The sequence below is a fragment of the Plectropomus leopardus genome, chromosome 16 (assembly GCF_008729295.1).
Source record: "Plectropomus leopardus isolate mb chromosome 16, YSFRI_Pleo_2.0, whole genome shotgun sequence".
Lineage (NCBI taxonomy): Eukaryota > Metazoa > Chordata > Actinopteri > Perciformes > Serranidae > Plectropomus > Plectropomus leopardus.
The window spans coordinates 15368114-15386968 of record NC_056478.1 but is presented as its reverse complement, the minus strand read 5'-3'; the positions used below and the strand labels follow the sequence as shown (position 1 = coordinate 15386968).

Sequence of the window (18855 nt, the reverse complement as noted above, 5' to 3'; positions counted from 1 at the left end):
TTCAGCGTCAGAGTATTTCTACATCAAAATCTCAGTCCTCTCTCTTTCCTTAAAACCAGGCAAATGGTTTCGAATGTTTGGCAACTCAAGGGCATTAACAAAATGTACCCAATCAAATCAGACTTTAGGCGACTACTAGTTAACCACCGTTTGTGGGTTGTAGTAGCTATCAGAGTAATACGGAGAGCAACAGAAAATGATGTGTTAAGATATCAGTAAGCAAAGCCTTTGTTTTAATTTCCAAAACATTGTGACTGAGGTGTACTTTATTCCTCTTTCCATCCTCCGCTTGATCTAATGGCTTTAAGAAGTCATCGTAAACATTTCTCATTATTTTCTGACACTTTAGAGACCTACCTATGATATCTATGATAAAAATGGTTGTTAGCTGCAGCCCTAGGTTGGCTTCATGGAAGTCTCCCAATTGCTCCATCACTTTCTGCCCTTCTCTATTTTTGTTCAAAGCCTGCAAAAAATCTTAAATGGTTTCTGAGTTTTAATGCAATAACAGTAAGACAGCATACCATCAAGGTTCAGGCATGTGCTGTGAAGAAAGGAGAGGTATTTCCTTTAAAAAAAAAAAAAAAAGGTAGAGGTGGGTGGGCACTGAGAGGCTGGGCTTTTGGGGGAATTAACAAGCTTATCAGGGGGCTGTTCTGTGAAAACAAGCAATAGAGCAACTCCTGAGGAGCTGAGGGAGTGAAAAGCCATCTGCAGCATGTCCAATGGGACTTAGCAGAATGAGCAGTCTAAATGTGAGAGCTTACCTTGCTCTATTCATTCTGGGTTTCACGGAGAGTTTGTTTTTGTGGCTACCAAGTAACTGGGGACTTCTTAGATAAAACTCCTAGCCTGATGAATGTACCGGCTCCGTTTGTACAAAGTCAACTGCGACGTATGAACCTTTTGCTGTGGGTATACTTTTACGACATCTAAAGATTAATTTTTTTATGGATTACTCTGTTTTGTTTTGTTTTAGTTCTAAAACATGAAAAAACAAAGGAACAAAAATATAAACTTCCCTCATGGACCCTGGTGTGTGATGTAATTGCTTCTCTGGATTAAAAAAATGCAATTGAATCTTCAGATCCATCTAAAATCTCCCCTTTCTGTCAAAAATACTGTAACATGCTGTCGCCTCTCAACTCAAAGCCCACCTCACCTCCAATAACCTGTTTGAACCATTTCAGTCCAGCTCAGAAACAGCCCTCATCATCCATCCCAAATCTCTCGCCAAAACTGCACACGAATTCTGCCTCACTATCGATAACTCCAGTTTGCAGTGGTCTGCAAACCCTGGCGTAATCTTCAACAGCAACCTCTCCTTTGAATAACATGTCAACCACATTACCAGAATGGCCTTCCTCCACCTTAAAAACATAGCTTGTCTCTGCCCATCACTGACTACTGCAACAGCAAGTTCGGCACATCCAGAACTCTGCTGGGTATTATAGCAGTCATGTTAACTTTTATTCATGTAACCTTGTTATACTGAAGTTAAAGGGACAGAGATAATAGAATTGAGCCAAACAATTATTACATTTATGAAGATAACTCTTGATAATTTATTCTATCATATGTACATTAAAGGTTGTTTTTGTCCAGCTCTAACAAGATTTAGCAATTACACCATTCTACAAATGGCACAAATGCAGTCTCAGTTTGTCTAGTAGAAACGATTTTGGATAAAACATGGAAAAAATAAGACAAAATCTCTCTCCCCTTTCTCTTGGTTTCCTCCCCCTTACCTGAGCTAACCAGAGGGGCCAGTATGCAACAGATTAGTAGTGCTTTGGGGAGCGGGCTGCTGTAGCGTGCTGTAATGCAGACTGTCAGTCCGACACAGTTGGGGGGCTACACAATGCCTCCTTGTTCCGACTGGCCCTTCTGTGCCCCACCTCTCTACCTCTCCATCTCCCTCTGTCTCTCTTTTTCTCTCGTAGCCTCGAGGGGTTTAATCAAACCATAAAAACTAATGGTCTTTAAAATGTACTTTTCCTTTTCCTTCACTGAAGAAAGCATGAAGTGAAGAGGGAAGACAGCACTGAAGGATGGTGGTAATGAAGAACAAAAAGAAAGCCAGATCAAGGCGGACATGCTGACTCCTAAGCCTAACATAAATCAGCTCGGAGGAAACGGAGAGAAAGACAAAAAAAGAGACAGATGGGAGGAGGAGGGGCATCAAAGCATGGTTGACATTCTCTAAGATGCAGGAGCAGAAAAGGTGTGTGTGCTGGTTTTGCAAGTGTGTGTCACAGCGCTGAGCATAATTCAACTTTCAGCACATACTGTAAGTGAGGTGGACAGAAGGAGATAATTGCCGGTGCAAACACCCACCAGTCTCTTTCTCAGCACTTGTCTCTGTTTATCTACAGCTCAGTTTCATCCTTTAACTGGTTTGGTGCAACTCTCCCTGCTTGCAGCAGCAGGTACTACGACTTATCTGATTCCACACTTACTCTGCACTCACTGGAAAATACAGCCTGCCTTCCAAATATGACAAATGAGACTGAATTCTTAATTAACGACACAATCGTTGCCTAAACAGAGATGGCAAAGATGAGAGGAGAGCTCGCTGAACTGCAGCTGGTTGCAACAGCGCTGTGGTGTCACTCAAGAATCTCCTTCACACGTTTCACGATGTTTTCTTTGGGGCTTCTTACACCTCCCCCACGCAAGAGAGGGCAAGTGCAAACACACACCTGCAATGTCTTCATATACATCTTTACAGCTAAATGCTTTAGGAATTAACCCCCCTCCTCTCTCTCCCCGATAACAGTTATTACTATAAATTTGGGTGGTTTCAGGGATTGAGAGAAATCTATGCTAAATAATGATTATCATATTAAGGGCTGACTGGTTTCTGCTGATTATAAGCCTCCATGTAGACATCCAGCCTTGCTCAGCTGGCGGTTAGATCTCCTCCACAGCCTACGTAGGTCATTTTAGATGCAGTCTGGGTTTAATTTGGGAGTTTCACCCCAAAATCAGAAATGAGACAGACACTGTTTGAAAAAGTGACACCTACTCTCACTCAGATTATAGTGATTTTTACAGCCTACGTAAGGCCTCAGTCAACATACTGATAACATCCTTTTACCGTATAGTACACTGCGGCACATGGGTGTAGATTTTGAGGGGGACACAAGGGACACGATATTTAGGTCGTGCATTTGTCCCCGTCAATAAAATGATGACAATAGAAGAAGACTTTTACTTAAACAAACTTAAAGGCATTTACACCAAAAATTGGTGCAGACAAGGCACAAATTGTTGCTTAAGAAGTCACCAGAATGCAGGACATCAAGAGTTTTCACCCAAAATTTCTGGCAAAGGCCCACCACAGCAATCCAGTTTGTATTCACACTGGATCAGAATGTGTTCAGGCGCTGTAGACAAAAAGTTATATAGTTGGCGACTGTCATCCTGTTCCATCAGCATGACACGAACCCACATGGTGAAATCAAAGAGCTCCCAAAGATGTAACCGACTCTGAGCAATATTGGGTCCCATTCAATTGTTCTAACTATTCATAACTCTGAATCCCCAACAGTCCGAAAAATGCCCCCTTTTACCAGCAGCCTGGTTTCCAAACAACAACACGCTTTGCTCCAAAAGGCAGTTTCACCAAAAAAAAAAAAAAAAAAAAAAAACCTACACACTCTCCCAAACAGAAGCACATGGCTAATTATTATACAGAGTGACTTCATTGGACCTTCCTACTATGGGGAATGTTTGCCCCCCCCTAAAAAAAATAGGAAAAGGGGCCCCCAATGGCACATTTTGGAATGACAACTATAAACCCCCTTTTACTGTCCATAAAGGCACTATACAATGCACCGCCACTGCTCCAACGACTCCCTAAGTGGGGAGCCTTCTAGCTCCTGTATGACAGCTAAATGCTGACAGTCAGCTGGCTTCCTGTAACTGTGAAAGATACAACATTAGGTCTAACAGTCAGCCCAACCATCGGGGCCTCAATGGCCTTCTTTGTCCATGCGCCCCCAGAGTCTAAGATTGCCGCAGCCACCAACATGTGACATGTTAGGTAGAACTACAAACAGGTAGAACCAAGTGTCACTCACTACAAGGAGTACTACACAAGCACAACACACCTCTGTTTTAACACCTTTTACTTTGAGACCCATGTTTTCAAGCAGTTTTGTTTGGTCCACAGCAGCCCACACGAAACAGGTAGTGAGCCACTCGTCCATATCATTTGTTTTGCACAGACAAAATCATTTTCTGCAATGAACTTTCTCCCGCCTGATCTGTGCTATACTGAAAAACTACACTTTCATTGTGAAGCCAAAACCAGAGTCAGACTTAAAAAAAGAAATAAAGACAACATCGTCCCAATGAAATGGGATGGGACAGCACATAATTACATTTAATGTATATGTGACACACTGGAAATGCTCAAAGACAAACCTTTTACTAACTGCAAATAAATTTGCCTGACAAGTGTGTTTCTTTTTGTGGGATCAGGACATTACTGACATACCGGGACTTAATTTAGTGTAATATTGCTCCAACAGCAGCCAAATCATTTATCAAGCATTACCTCAGTCAGGATGTGCTCTCCTACAACACATATCTTGGCAACAAGACAAAAACATATTTTGACTGGTGCATGTTAATATGGTTTATATGCTGGGACTTGACTCAGTTGACAGAAAGCTTGCCTCTAAGGCTACGTCTACTTTGAACACACACTTGCATTAATCTTGTCACACCTTTGTATTTAAAGCTTTGTCTTTCTATTTGGGAATTCCCTTCAGTGCAGTGCTGTTGTAGTGAAAAAGATAAGGTACTTAAAAAAAAAAGAAAAAAGCTCAGGTTGTGCAATAAACTTCAACAATTCACTTTTTAACAAGTGACTTTAAAGCTCTTTGTTTATTGCAGTGTGGGTTGGGATCATTTAATTTCCGCATGCTGAAGGGGAGCGGAAAGGAAGACTTGTTTCCTGTTGTAAACACCCGTCTCTCATCACCAACAGCACATCGTTGCTTTATGTGTGTCTGTTTGTTTATGTACTTATTGTATCCAGGGGAGGAACTTACACAGTAGGTCACGTCTTTCATCGCTATGACGTTGTGCCAGACTTTAAATTACATAAACACACACCCACTATATGCACACAAGAGCACACACATCCAGAAGCTATCTATATTACATCTCAGAGGTGTCTGCAACAAACAGCTTTTCAGCTTCACATTTCGACTGTGGTTGCAAGAGAAGTCTTGTTAGTGCCCAACTTTAAAGATGGGATTTACACTGTTATTTATAACCAGCTTTGCTCAGCTATTGATGCTTCTCACCCAACAACATGCACAGATTAATGGCTGGATATGATGTTTCAAATGTCCGAAGCATTCACTTTTCTGTAAGGTGAAGAAGGACAAACCTTTGACTCAATTACTTCTAATTTTAAATAGCCTTCTGCAAGTTCTTAAAGCTGGCTCTCTTTTAGATACAGCTCTCTGTTCAGGATGTTCTCATGCATTGCTCATACAAATACCTGCAGAAAGTAATGCATCAACTTTTCTATAAAACCCATAAGCCAGTAGTTCATATACATCACATGTGAACAGGAAGGCTACAATCATATGACCAATGCGCTGATGGAAGTAAAGAAGGAATTCGTATAAAGAGTAAAGGTCCAAGCGAGTAGGCAGGTTGTAGAGGTAGAAGAGACAAATAAACACAGGACTTTCCCTCAGGAGACCAGTGTTAGTGTTGCATGTGACACCAAGAGAACATGAAGTATTTAAGGTACGTCATCAGCATGTTTCTTTACCTAAACCTAACCAAGGTATCTTTACATGCCTAAACCTAACCTACGTTAGTTTACAATAAGTGCATAACGTGATGACGCCATTTGCGGGACGCTAATTTGTGAGAAATCATACGTTCTGTTGTATGTGCATTTTCATAAGATATACAAGCAATTGTATGAGGATACGTTCCTCACATAGTAAAATTAACACATTTTTATTGAACAGCATATAGAGTGTCCCACGGATGACATGTTTTTGCAGGATGACGCGGAAGTTACCTTCGCTCTACTTCCATTGTTAAAAAGCCTACGGGATTTTGCTACTGGATTTTGTATTATAAAAATAAGATCTGTGGTGAGCAAACATTTCTGATACTTACACATTTTGGTCGGCAAGATAATCTCCAGAAATGAACGCCACTTTTAGGATTTTTGAAGTCTAAATGCAATCGCCAGAAGTGAAAAGCTAATGTTACGATGTAAACAATCTACACTAAAGTTGTTTCGCCACTGTTACGAGGCTGTAAAGCCGTGTTCGGCGTGGCTCGGTGTAATAACGTTCTGTAGCCTCATTTAGCCACTTATTAGCAAACATCTTTTTAAAAGCACAAAAAAAGCTTCAAAGTTCACCGTTGGGCTATTACAGACATAGTTTATGTCCTGGAACATGGCATTAAAGTCTCTTAAGCTTTTGTTAACCACAGACCTTATTTTAGCTTTTAACTACAAACCCATTCAAAAAGCCCATGGATTTTGAGATGAGAGAACAGGTGGGGTTGAAATGCTAGCTAATTTCCAGGTTTTAGGACTAATTACTGGGGTTCTCTATATCTTTTTATGTCTTTTTTGTATTTAAATCTCTGAGTTTTACATCTCAACTGTTTAGTTATCTATAACTTCCGTCACTTAAATTCTATGAAAGCATCACCTAAATGGATTAAAGGGATCTGAGAGGATTTAGATTTGATAAGAGGATTCATAAGAAGATTCCAGTTTGATATAAAATTATCAAACCGCAACCAAATGCTTCCGTAACCTATCTCCTGTGAGCCTTTTGGTGGATTTAACAAAGGAAATCAATACTGTAGTTCAAACTTGACATCACTTGTGTGGTCCCGCGAACATTCATTATATTCAGTATGTAGCAAAACAATCCATGATATAAAAGAATTCCCTCCCCCATTGACACCCAAGCACTCTGTGTTTTGATACCATCATGGGATGAATCGAAATTTCTTGACACTTCCCTCCTTTGGGAACCCCGTTCACAGAGACTACTCTTTGAATAGAAACCCCCCCCCACTATTCAGCTGGAGAGAAAAGCAGCCTTATGCCAGGCCCTCGCTGTCCGCCGAGCCGCCTGCCTCCACCGCAGTAGACAAAACAAGCGGGAGGCAGGATTTGTTTAGACAGAGCTCACCTGGCGCACACAGACACAGAAACAGTGATCAGGCAAGCCCTAGGGAGGAGTCGAGGCAGCAAAGAGGAGGAGGTGGTGGTGGAAGGAGAGGGCAGGGGAGCTGAGGAGTGTGTGAGAAGGGGGGAAGGGGCTGAGAGAGGAGAGCATGGGGCTCAGTGTGCTACCCTTATCCACTCGAAAATCAGGGCGGATTAAGATTTGAGGGGCCTCGAGTAGCGCTCAGTAATAGTTGGAGGGGTGTTGTTTGTGTGTATGTGCGGGCAGTTAGGGGTAGCCTAATCCAGGTCTTGCCCATCGGGTAATAGCGTAGGTGGATTTGTGTGTGTTGGCTGCAGTGTCAGGCAGCTTAGAGGTGTTTGCCCATAGTGAAGCTGTCAGCTGATCTGTCACCAAGGAAGAATCGTGCTCCCCAGTCTTTTTACAACACTAAAATCAAACAGCTGCTAATCATTTTATTTTGGGATTTTTTTCCCCATTGACTGTTTGGTCTCTGAATGGTCAGAAATAAATTTAAAAATAAATTCAAAATGTCTTGTTTTGTCCAACCAACAATCTAAAAACACATACAAAAAAATACATAATACATTTTCTTTGGATTGTTAAGTTTTTCAAAATATGCTAACAAAAAAGTGGAAATATATAAATACTCTATTAAATTTATCCATTTACTGCACTTCTGGCTGTTTTAACCACCCTCTATGATCTATGAACTATCCTATAAATTAAATTGTTTTTAATTGTAAAATCTTTAAAAAATAAATAAATAAATAAATATTGAGGAAAAGGAGGAGAGCTAAATGCAAAACATCATATCGAACTGATCAAATCAAATTTCACAGCCTGACTTTGTGGTTATCCGAACATCTTCATCCTCTTCTAAACTACATGTATATTCATGACCTAAAAAAAGTTTTTCTCTGTTGACTTTCTTCCTACCTTTCCCCACAGTGGTCAACACGTGTGATGAGGTTTCGACAGATTGGAACAAAGAGCAAGATGGATGATAACTCCCCCCAACAACACACTCACAGTCACTATGGGTTGACCTCAGTTGACCCCTTGGCCCCTAAACTGCCTCACATCCCATTGACTGGGGTTAAATAGGGTTTTGCCTGCAGGGTTTTATGGCAGAGAAAGAGAAGAGAAGTTGCTTCACTGTAACCCTTTGGCACTGTCATATAGTTTGTCTGGTAACAACAGATTCTAAAATGTTCCATGGTTAAAAAAAACATACAATACATCTGTGTTATAGCTCTCAGTCAACGGCCTAGTTGTAGCAAATGCTAGATTCCTGCTATTGTTTAGGCCTTTTTACAAACAGTCCGGCATTCATCGCTTTCCTTTTCCTTCACAACTATGTGTTGACAAAAATGACAAACTGTTTTCTGTGTATGTAAGCTGATAACCCCATCCAGTAACAGACGGAAAAAGCAGAAATACTAGCTGGTGCTTATAGTAGCACTGCCTCAGGTACCAGACACCCCTGCCTACAGGCAACAAGGCAAATTTAATTTATAATCAAAGCTATGAGTTAAGTGTAGGGCTGCAACTATCTGGAGACTAATTTATGTCTGTAATATAGAGAAAATACCATCACAATTTCCTGAGAAATAATTAGGCATTTTAAATTTGCTGTAATTGTCCAACCTATACTCCTATTTACTATCACATTTAATACAAGAAAAGGCAGCACATCCTTACCACTGAGAAGCTGGCACTTTCCTAATAAAATGAAGTTAATGATTTATCGATTATCAAAAAAATTAGAGTCATTTTTTGCCGATCTACTTCAAAATTAATTGACTGATTATTTTAGCTCTGTTCTGTTGTTAAAATTTCTGAAATACCATCCACTGTTTGCGCTGCAGTGAGGTCTGTTTGCCAGAGGTGGGACAAAGTTGATGTTTTGTAAGTCTCAAAACTTGTACTCAAGTCCCAAGTCAAGCCCTAAGTTAAGACTGACAAGTTCCAAGTCGAGTCCCAAGTCCTAAACTTTGAGTTTGGAGTCCTAAACAAGTCATACTTTGCCCTTCCGAGTCAAAAGGCTCAAATCCAAGTGAAGCCATGAGTCATTGGTGTGTTAAAGTCCAAGTTAATTTGATTTTTTTTTTTTAAGTCGGGTCTAAGTTATCCAAATTTGTTACTTGAGTCAGACTCAAGTCAAAGTCATGTGACTGGACTCTGACACCTCTGGCATTTGCCCAAAACAAGTGAAGATGCATGACGTTCATTTCTGGTAATGGATGGTTTGCTGCGAGCTGTCTGAACCTGAGCAAATACTTTGACACAACAAGGTTGTGTACAAGGTTTTTTAAATCTCGGTTTCTAAGTTCAACTAAAAGATTGGCAAAATATTGATAACTAGTAAAACACTGAGCTTGCATTAGCTGGTTTGCTACCTCTGCTAGCCTGCGGGCCCTTAAGTGTTGCTCAGCTCGCTCCACACCTCTAATTAGCCTTTCAAGCAGCTGTATAAAAGAAGATGATAACAGGGGGAAGACAGAATCAAATCACTCACCAACATAGTTTGTTTCCATGTGAAACATGAAACTGCCATTACCGATGTTGTCAACAAATCATGCAAACGCAAGACACAGAGAAGCATTAACTAACTACAGGGGCACGCGGAGACCTGTGCCAAGGCCAAACACCCATCTTGTAATGAAATACGTCATCCCCAAATGTCCATATGTACACCATTCACTCAGCCTGCCTTGTGCTGAAACATGAAATGTTTTTTCTTATATGCCCTTCAGGGATCAAAAAAATTTAAAACTGAGAAAATTCTTCATTAACAAACAGTAATTTTACCTCGCTGAACACGGTAGCTGCTGTTCTACCACTGTCTCGATCAGTTAGTTTGTTTGTGTAGTTGTGTGACTTTGCTGAAAGCGAAACGACCCTTTAAAAACACCAAAGTTTTACAATAACACAATCTAGTTAACTGATTGATGCAGCAGTAAACCAGCAGCTTGTTCAGGGATGTAAAATTACGTTTTTTGTCAACAGAGTGTGGCTTTTAGGAGAGCAGAGATAGGTTACACTGTTAGTTCAGTTCGTCAGAAAAGAAAGGCTGTCTGTTTGAGAAGTGTTGGGCCTACAACTGTGAGAGCTGGATCATGCTGCACAGATTGTGTGACCATTTATGAACAGGTTTTTGATATAGTTTTGCCGTTGTTAACCGTTGACTCCATGGCTTCAATTCAATAAGAATTTTCTCAATTTTTGGATTTTTCGTTCACTGGAGGCATGCAAGAAAAATAAAATTTCTTCACACATTCAACGTAATCAATATGCAAATAGTCATTTTGGGTGCGAAGTAATGAACTTGTAATGAATAATGAATGCAATGAATTTCAACTTTAATGAAAGTGAAATATAATTAATGTATCCACCCTGTGATTCGGCTCTGCTCCAAAATCAAATGGGTTGTTCCTTGGTACATGTTACACCTTTGATTCAAGTTTCATGATTATCAGGCCAGTCATTTTCCGTGAAACTGACAAATGGACAAACCGGCCAAAAACATAACCCCTATGGCACAGCGTTGGAAATAAGCACCAGGCACCAGCCAAATGCTGGTAAAATATGTTAATGGCTCAGATTTGCTTTACTTACCAGCCACAAAAACAATGGTAATCCATTATGTGACTGGTAGATTAAGGAATCCACGAGCCACAGTGGCAGAAGGACAAGAAAGTTCATTTCCAACCCTGCATTGTGAAGCTAAAAATAGCATATGATTAAAGCATAAGCAGTCCTCTGAAAATCAACAGTTGGCTCCATTGTGTGAATTCAACTCAGGCTCACTGATGTGACCAGATTGTCCACCGTCACTGATCATATGACTGACAAGAGGTCTGAGTGACAGATGTTAGATCCGCCACCTCTGTTACCCTGCACCGTGGCAGCACCTGTCAGTCAAAGCACTCCTTTCAGTCTCCAGGGAGACTCCAGCTGGTCAGGAATGTGAGGACTAAAGGATGTCTTTGTCCCTGAGGTATTCTGAGTCTCTTTTTTCATTTATTTCACTTTGGGATGCTTGGTCAGCATTTCTGTAAAGGCACGTTGCACAGAATCCCAGATGGGCAAAATACTGTATCTGGGGACTCAACACCAGCATCCCTTCAAAACCAATCCAGCAAATAATCCCAAAAATGACAACAGTGTCTCCTTCCAATCCCCCTGAGGTGCAACGTTATCAATGAGCAGGGGTCGACCAATATCAGATTTTCAGGGCCGATACCAATATTGATTATTAGCAGTTAATGAGACCAATAATTTGGAACCAATATTAATATAAATCAATATAATCAATAAAAATGAAAATATTTGTCAATATTCAGAATTTGGACTATAACAAACTCCAACAAAAAACTTTGTTTACATTCCTTTAGCATATGCTTTAATCAAAACTGAAACATGCATCATATAATGCAAATTCCCAGCAATTCTTTATTTTATGAAGTCAAGTGAAATTTTAAATAGAAAATAAATAAATAAAAATAGCTTCCTGTGGTTTTATAAAGTAAAGGTTCCTACCATGCTGATGCTTTTTTTGCATTAACATATTTTATCGTGATCATTAAAATAAAATGCTGATACAGATAATCTGCAAAATGCCAAATATCTGCCCCAATAATCGGCCACGCTGATAATCTGTCTGCCCCATCAACGAGCCACTGAAAAGTCCAGAAGTAAACTTCAAGAACAAAGAAATGTTGCACCAAAGCTGCGATTTCAACAAATTAACTCCTGCCTATGACAAAGCATTTGCATAATCGTGCCTAAGCCGGGGCATTGGTAAACCTGATCCAAGCAGCGAAAATCTGGAATCAGCCGGTCTAATAGCTTCCCCCTTCCTGCTTAATTAACTGCCATTTGATCCCCTCAATCATACAATTTATGACAAAACCAACAACCTCTGACACATGCATGGCAATTACAGAAACGCAGCCTTGTTAACAGCCTCATGATCTTTAGCAGCTCATTAGGCCCCAACATGGACACATGCACACACAAGCATACACAGAGGGCATGTTCCATACATCTGTTCTTCAGCACCTTTTCCCCACAGTGTTGGCCTGCTCGTTTCCAACCATTAGACCCATTAGAGGCCAATTAACACCGACACAAAGCTCCCTTCCTGTTTTATGGCACTGTAAACAAAACCTGCAGGCTTGCCTTGAGCTCAGCAAAGCTCAATGGCTTTTAATGCAACACTCATTAGTTTAGTAATATGCTGCCTTTTCAAAGCAGAAAGAAAAGCCTGCAGAATCCGTCACACTGGATTGCACATAAAGCTGAAGTAACTGGCAGGTCCAAGGCACTGACATGACTTGCATTGACTGTATGTAAGCCATATGAAGCATTCACACTGCTGTTTGCGTTCTTATCTGAGCTTTAAATCTGCAGCAAAGGACAGAACCTGGTCTAGACAATAGATCCCATTTTGTAACACATTAACCACATTTATCTCAATTGCATCAATGGGATATGTGTTGCAGATCCATGCTGGACTAATAACCCAACCCTTAATCCCTGCAGCCGGATAGCTTCAGTGAAGGAGAACATGTTGTTTGAAGTGCCTTATGTGGGCCAAAAATAAGTCTTTTTCCGCGTGTTTAAGTTGTGTTGTGCTCGGTTTGAGAAACAAACATCTGAGTGTGCATGCTGCAGCATGCCACAGGCACGGTGCTCCTGAGAGGAGCTCATGCGACACAAAATCTCTGCGAAAAGTTGTTTTGAGGGTCGTGTTTAACGGTTTAAAGCACGCGCACTGACTTATGTGAGCTATACTTCATTCATGTCGTAGTTTGCCTCTCAAACGTAACCTGGGTGGAAGCTTGAAAGTGCAGACAACACACGCAGGTTAAAATGACTGCTGGTCATCTGAAAACGCTAAAGCTTGGAAATTAAGTTTCACACTACTTTTTGTATCAACAAAACATAAGAATCCCCAACCTGAGAAGTCTGAAGAGCCCTTGGTGAGATCGCAGAGGACGCTCAGACACGTTATTCCCAACAGGAGCGCATAACTGACGGCTGACAGAGTCCCATCTGAGAAGAACATCCTTGAAGCCTCGAAGTTTTTGAGTTTCTCCGTAGCATTAGAAAGTCCAGCAGCAGAAACATTTGTGGGGGGGTTTCAGGTTCTGCGTCGCGTGCGGGAGATGTGAGGTCCCATCATGTCTAACTAGTCCTCCCTCATCCTCCCACCACACTGCCGAGACACCGTGTGGATATCGAGGTTCCTGTGGGCTGCAGCGGCGCTCTGCTCTCTCACTGCATTTGTAACTGCGTGTTGTGTTGTGGAGGGAGGCAGCCCACCTGGAGGACCGCCGCTCCCCTGCATGGTCTCAAAGACCCGGAGTTCCCTGACACGGACACATGCCACAATCCACGGGCGCGTGTTTCTTTTCAACATCAGAGGGGGGCACATGCGTAAGGGGGGATTCTAGGAAATATTAAGCATCAAACACATACTTTTCTGCATTCTGGTACACCTTTGGGCATGCGTTTGGGTCTTTTCTGCACTAATGTATGGTGTAGATATCATGATTTTTTTCCTCAAAATAAAAGTCTGTCTTTATGCCACCATCTAATAACATAACACTCTGAAAGGGGCCGTTTTAATTCATTATTCATTTTTGTTAATACGGTATGTTTGCACTTCTAAGTAAAATTACAGACTTTTACATGCCATAAAGTATCTATTAAGTATCATAAAGCATTTATAATGTGGAATTACTGCTCATTCAGAAATGGATCTCAATACTTTATCCACCACTACTGAATTGCAGAAAAACATAACTTAGACTTTCCTGTGATGATGATTAGATGTAGGTTACAGTATAAATACAATCATGATGAATGCAAAACATCTACAAAGACAATAATTGTTTATAATACTGTTTTGTAAAATCCATTTTGTTGTATTCTGTCCTATTTTTGTCTATTTGTTAGTTGTTTTTTCGAGCTAGACACAAAAGAATTTCACCTTGTTCTCTGTCCTTTTTTTCTTCTTCTGTAAAGTGGCCTGGGGTACCTTGAAAGGCACTATATAAATCCAAGTTGTTATTATTGTTATTATGATTTCGTCTGTGACAAACAAACGTGGGTTAAGAAGTCGGCGTATTTCAGTTAAATTAAATTATTTTTCCTTTTTGGGGGGGTGATGCTACTTCCGTAATTAAGGTCACAATATTGCACCTTCAAGACGACCAAATTATACGATGTTTCATCGAAGAAACAGTGGCGCCATCCTGCGGACGACAGACTTCACTGCAATGTCTGCAAATCGCGTTTCAATTACATTTGCCCTACGCGGCTTCCATACAAGCTCACACGCGACAACAGAAGGTCAGACATGGCAGCCTGTGCGAAAGGGCTCGACAAATGTATGTTTACAGCGAGGTTACTGCGGAACCTCCGGCTCCAAAATGAACGTAAGTCAACCGAACAACTTCACTTTTCTCTGTAATGCCTAATAATTTGCTATCAAGGTTTGGCTAAATGCAGTATTTGTAATGTACAACCACGAACCGAGAGCTAACGGAGCTAACGGTTGACTGTTAGCTAGCACTTTTTCAACCTTACCGTCACTTTAACTGAAATAATCTTTCATCGTCTTTGTTTTTGTTACATTCAGGGTTTTTATCCACATCTGGGTGTCGAAGCGGCGAGGAGCCACCAAAGTTCATCCCTCCGTCTAAACCTGTCATCATAGATAAAACACAGACTGTAGCATCCCTGCGGAAGTATGACCTGTCTTCAGTCTATCTGACACACACACACACACACACACACACTAACGCTGAATACTGTTTAAAGTAATGTTTTTAAGTGTTGTCCCCGTTGTGTCTCCCTCTCAGGTTTTTGAGTCCAGAGTTCATCCCTCCCAGACAGAGGACAAACCCTTTAAAATTTACCGTAGAGAGGAAAGACATGATCCGCAGGAGGAAAGTTTTAGACATCCCTGAATTCTATGTTGGTAAGAAACCAGTTGAAATACTAAACAGACAAATTCCTCTTTGTGAGGTGACGGGTGTGAGATCACTGTAGCAACTTTGTTTATCTCATTCACACTGTTCACTTCATATGAGTGAAATTACTGCAACTCGGATCTAATAAACAGGCGAGATAACTCCAATCCTTACGCTATTTACTGGTTTAATCAGTTTAAGAACAGCTTTCTTTAAGGTTTGCATCATGTGATTTTGTTAATCCAAGCTACAACCATATATCCTCCGAAGGGTTTTTTTTTTTTTAAGGCAGGTTACATATCTCATCTCGTCAATAAAGCTGTGCACTAATTGTCTTGGCTCCTCAGTTGAAAAGCTTCAAGATCTCAGGCGTGCAAAGCAGTGTCCAGTTTTAAATCCCTCCTCAAAACCCATTTGTATCAAGGCATTCTCTTATTTATAACAATTACTGTCAATTATCACCACAGAAAACCAATGCTGTCTTTGTTTTACTTAACATTTATCAAGATCTTTGCAAATACAGATTGTGATTGTAAAAAATATTGGTAATTAAAGTCAGTTACTGCATTATGATTAGAGTTGGGCTTCCAAGTGGTATTATTGTTAGTGATGCTGTTGCAAAGACAACTCGCTCACTCGCAGCTACCACAGTTACTTCAGTTGTTCCCATTTGCCATTTCCTCCACACGGAAAAGTAACTGCAAAGATCTTACATTTATTCTCTGTGATAACAGGAAATAGTTACTAATAGCTATTGGGGGAAATGACAGCGTTATCCTCTTTCTGTTTTTATTGCAAAATAGTGGAAGCACTGCTTTTTAGCTGTTAATTGAGCCTTCGTTTTCCCGGGAGATCGTACGTGGTGGCAGACAGAATTGCTTATGGAAAGCAAAACTTATAGGGAGCCCATCTAAATGCAGAAGGTGTCATTATTCTGTAGCCATTAAATTGTGCAATGAACACTGATTTCTAAAACAACAGGTTAAAGCCAAAGTCGTCTATTTCCATTTTAAGTGGTGCTAATTATTTTGTTTTAAGGGAGCATCCTGGCTGTGACCATGGCCGACCCTCATGCCAGCGGAAAAGTAAACCGCTTTGTTGGCATCTGTATCCAGAGGGGTGGAAGTGGGCTGGGAGCCACATTTATCTTGAGGAACATTATTGATGGCCAAGGTGAGGTTTTATTTATTATTATATATTTGTTTTTTATACACTGATGAAGCAAACGTCCACTTTCGTGGTATTAAAGAATGTTTAGTTTTAAGTCAGCCAAAATGTTTTTATGTATCGTTAATCTTAGTTATATTGCTTTCAGTATTAAGTCTGCCTGTCCCTTGCCTTCCATTTTTATCCACATCTCTACTTTTCTGTTGGCCATTGATAAGAATTAAAATCAAACGCTTGCTTATCCATTTTCACAAGAACAATGTAGCCTTTAGGCGTAACACCTGTTTGAGTCGTGTGTGTCTACCTGTGTGTGGCTCAGGCGTGGAGATCTGCTACGAGCTGTACAGCCCTCGGATCCAGCAGATTGAAGTTCTGAAGCTGGAGAAGAGGCTAGATGACAACCTGATGTATCTGAGAGACGCTCTGAGTGAGTACAGCACCGTGGACCTGGACATGAAGCCTGAGCCCTCCTCCCCCACCGGAGAGGTGCCTGTCAACAAGGTGAGAGAGAGCGTCAAGATGAATCCTAATTTATATCAAATAGGTTTGATATAGGGCTGGCACAATATCAGATTTTCACTACACAATTATTGTGGCCAAAAATATCATTAAATCTACAGAAAATCAGAAAAAAACATGTTAGCAGTCAAATATATGTTTAACTTTGATTATGCTTGTTGTCCTTTTTTGTAAATGAATAACAGTAAAAATACGATTGTTTGGAGTTGGAGAGAAACTCTGTAACTGTACAAAATCGGTCAAAAAGAAAAAAGTCAACCAGCACTGGGGGAGGGACACAAAGCGCGAATGAAAGGAAACACAAATGATTTCAGAGGCTCTGGATTAAAATATCACGGTCAATACTGGTTTATCATGACACCCTTAATTTAAAGAAGTGATCACTACAGTAAATTAGCATTTCAAATAATTGAGCATTTCTGTCTATCCACCAGCTCAAGGTAAGGATGCGCCCAAAGCCGTGGTCCAAACGCTGGGAACGCCCAAAGTTCAACATCCAGGGCATCCGCTTTGACCTGGCCCTGACCCCAAGGAAGATGGAGCACGCCCAGAAGTGGGCACAGCCGTGGCACGAGTACGACATGCTGAAGGAGTACGACACATCAAAAATGGAGGAGCAGCTCCTCGATGAGGTCGAGAAGGAGATGAGTAAGTGAGGAAGACCCTCCAAAAATGCAAATGTTCATCAGTTTCACCATCAACAGACTTTTTGTGGAATATGAAAAGACTGGAATATGACGGTTGCACAGATGCAGAACACTGCTGGATCGGGTTCATCCAGATGTTCACACAGAGGAGCCAGTGCTGGAGCTGCTGTTGTAGTCTGAGGAGTCATGTCTTCTTTTTGTCTCGTCAGTCTGCCAGACAGTCCAAGTTTTCAATGTCACAGACTAGTTACAAGATCCATGAAGTGGTTTCTATAATAAAAGCTCTTAAACCCTCCAAACTTTTAATGACATTTTGTTCTACAAAGAAACATTAGTGTTTCTGTGTTGTCTGATCAGGCAGTAGTGGAATGTAACTATGCACATTTACTCAAGTACAGTGCTAAAGCTTGAATTTGAGGTACTTTATTGAATCTGTTTTTTTCATGCCACTCTCTACTTGTACTAACTTTACTACAATTATCTGAAAGCTTTGGTCATTAGTTAATTTGCAAATCAAGATTTTTGCATAAAAGAGCAAATCTGAATTTTTATTACACATGAAACTACCCAACAGTTATTACAAGTACAACAGAAACAATGAGTCGATTAATCAATTAGCTAATTGACAGAAAACTAATTAGAGTTTTGGGGTGGGGTTTTTTCTGCATTGAGTACTTTCACTTTAAATACAGGTTCCTGATTATACTTACTTACTTTTGATTAAGTAACACTTTAAGTGCAGGACTTTTTCTTGTAGCAAAGTATTTTCACAGTGCGATATTAGTGCTTTTACCTTGGTAAAGGATCTGAATACTGCAGCTAGTTCATGCTGTGGAGTATTGGAGTCTTGTCACTAGATGGTGCTATTTCTCTATTTATGTCACATCCATGGCAGTTGCATAATCGAGCCTTTGTTGTGTTTCAGTGTTTTGAGGGAAACACTGCCATGCTAAATAAACACACAGTCTATTATTTCAGTGAAATGATGAGGTGCTTGTTCCTAAAACTGGAGCTTTGCTTAGTTATTTGGTGAAAAACCTAAAAAAAAAATTTAAAAAAGCATTCTTAAATTCACATTTCTCAGATTCAATAGGGTTTTTCATGTGTAAAAAAAATCCCAAAAAATCAGTAAACCTGCTTCCTGGACCAAACCCCAGTTCACTGCACTTAAAAAAACAAAAACACCCTGGTATTCAGGGACCATACACCAAGGACACCCGGTAGTGTTTTACTGTTGTGGATGGAAAATTGTGGTGTTGAGATGGTATGTTAGAGCGTCAGTTGGGTAGTATAAAAACACTTGGACTCCTCATGTTATGTCTGCTCTCCGTGAATGTG

The 18855-nt window shown here is 40.5% G+C and overlaps 2 protein-coding genes across 2 annotated transcripts in view; one reads left to right on the top strand and one right to left on the bottom strand.

Annotated features, from left to right (window-relative positions):
• The window catches only part of LOC121955740 (protein eva-1 homolog C), a 91388-nt gene extending 77918 nt beyond the window's left edge, over positions 1-13470 (bottom strand). Inside the window, exon 1 of the mRNA XM_042503809.1 lies at positions 13164-13470. Within this exon, the coding sequence (XP_042359743.1) occupies positions 13164-13272 (109 nt within the window). The 5' untranslated portion in view covers positions 13273-13470. The remainder of the gene's footprint in view (positions 1-13163) is intronic.
• Positions 13471-14553: 1083 nt separating this feature from the next.
• Positions 14554-17812, top strand: mrpl19 (mitochondrial ribosomal protein L19). The gene is made up of 6 exons (XM_042503810.1): positions 14554-14647; positions 14851-14959; positions 15074-15192; positions 16223-16357; positions 16671-16852; positions 17305-17812. The coding sequence occupies exons 1-6, from the start codon at positions 14569-14571 to the stop codon at positions 17524-17526; spliced, it is 846 nt and encodes a 281-aa protein (XP_042359744.1). The 5' UTR covers positions 14554-14568; the 3' UTR covers positions 17527-17812.
• Positions 17813-18855: the final 1043 nt, after the last annotated feature.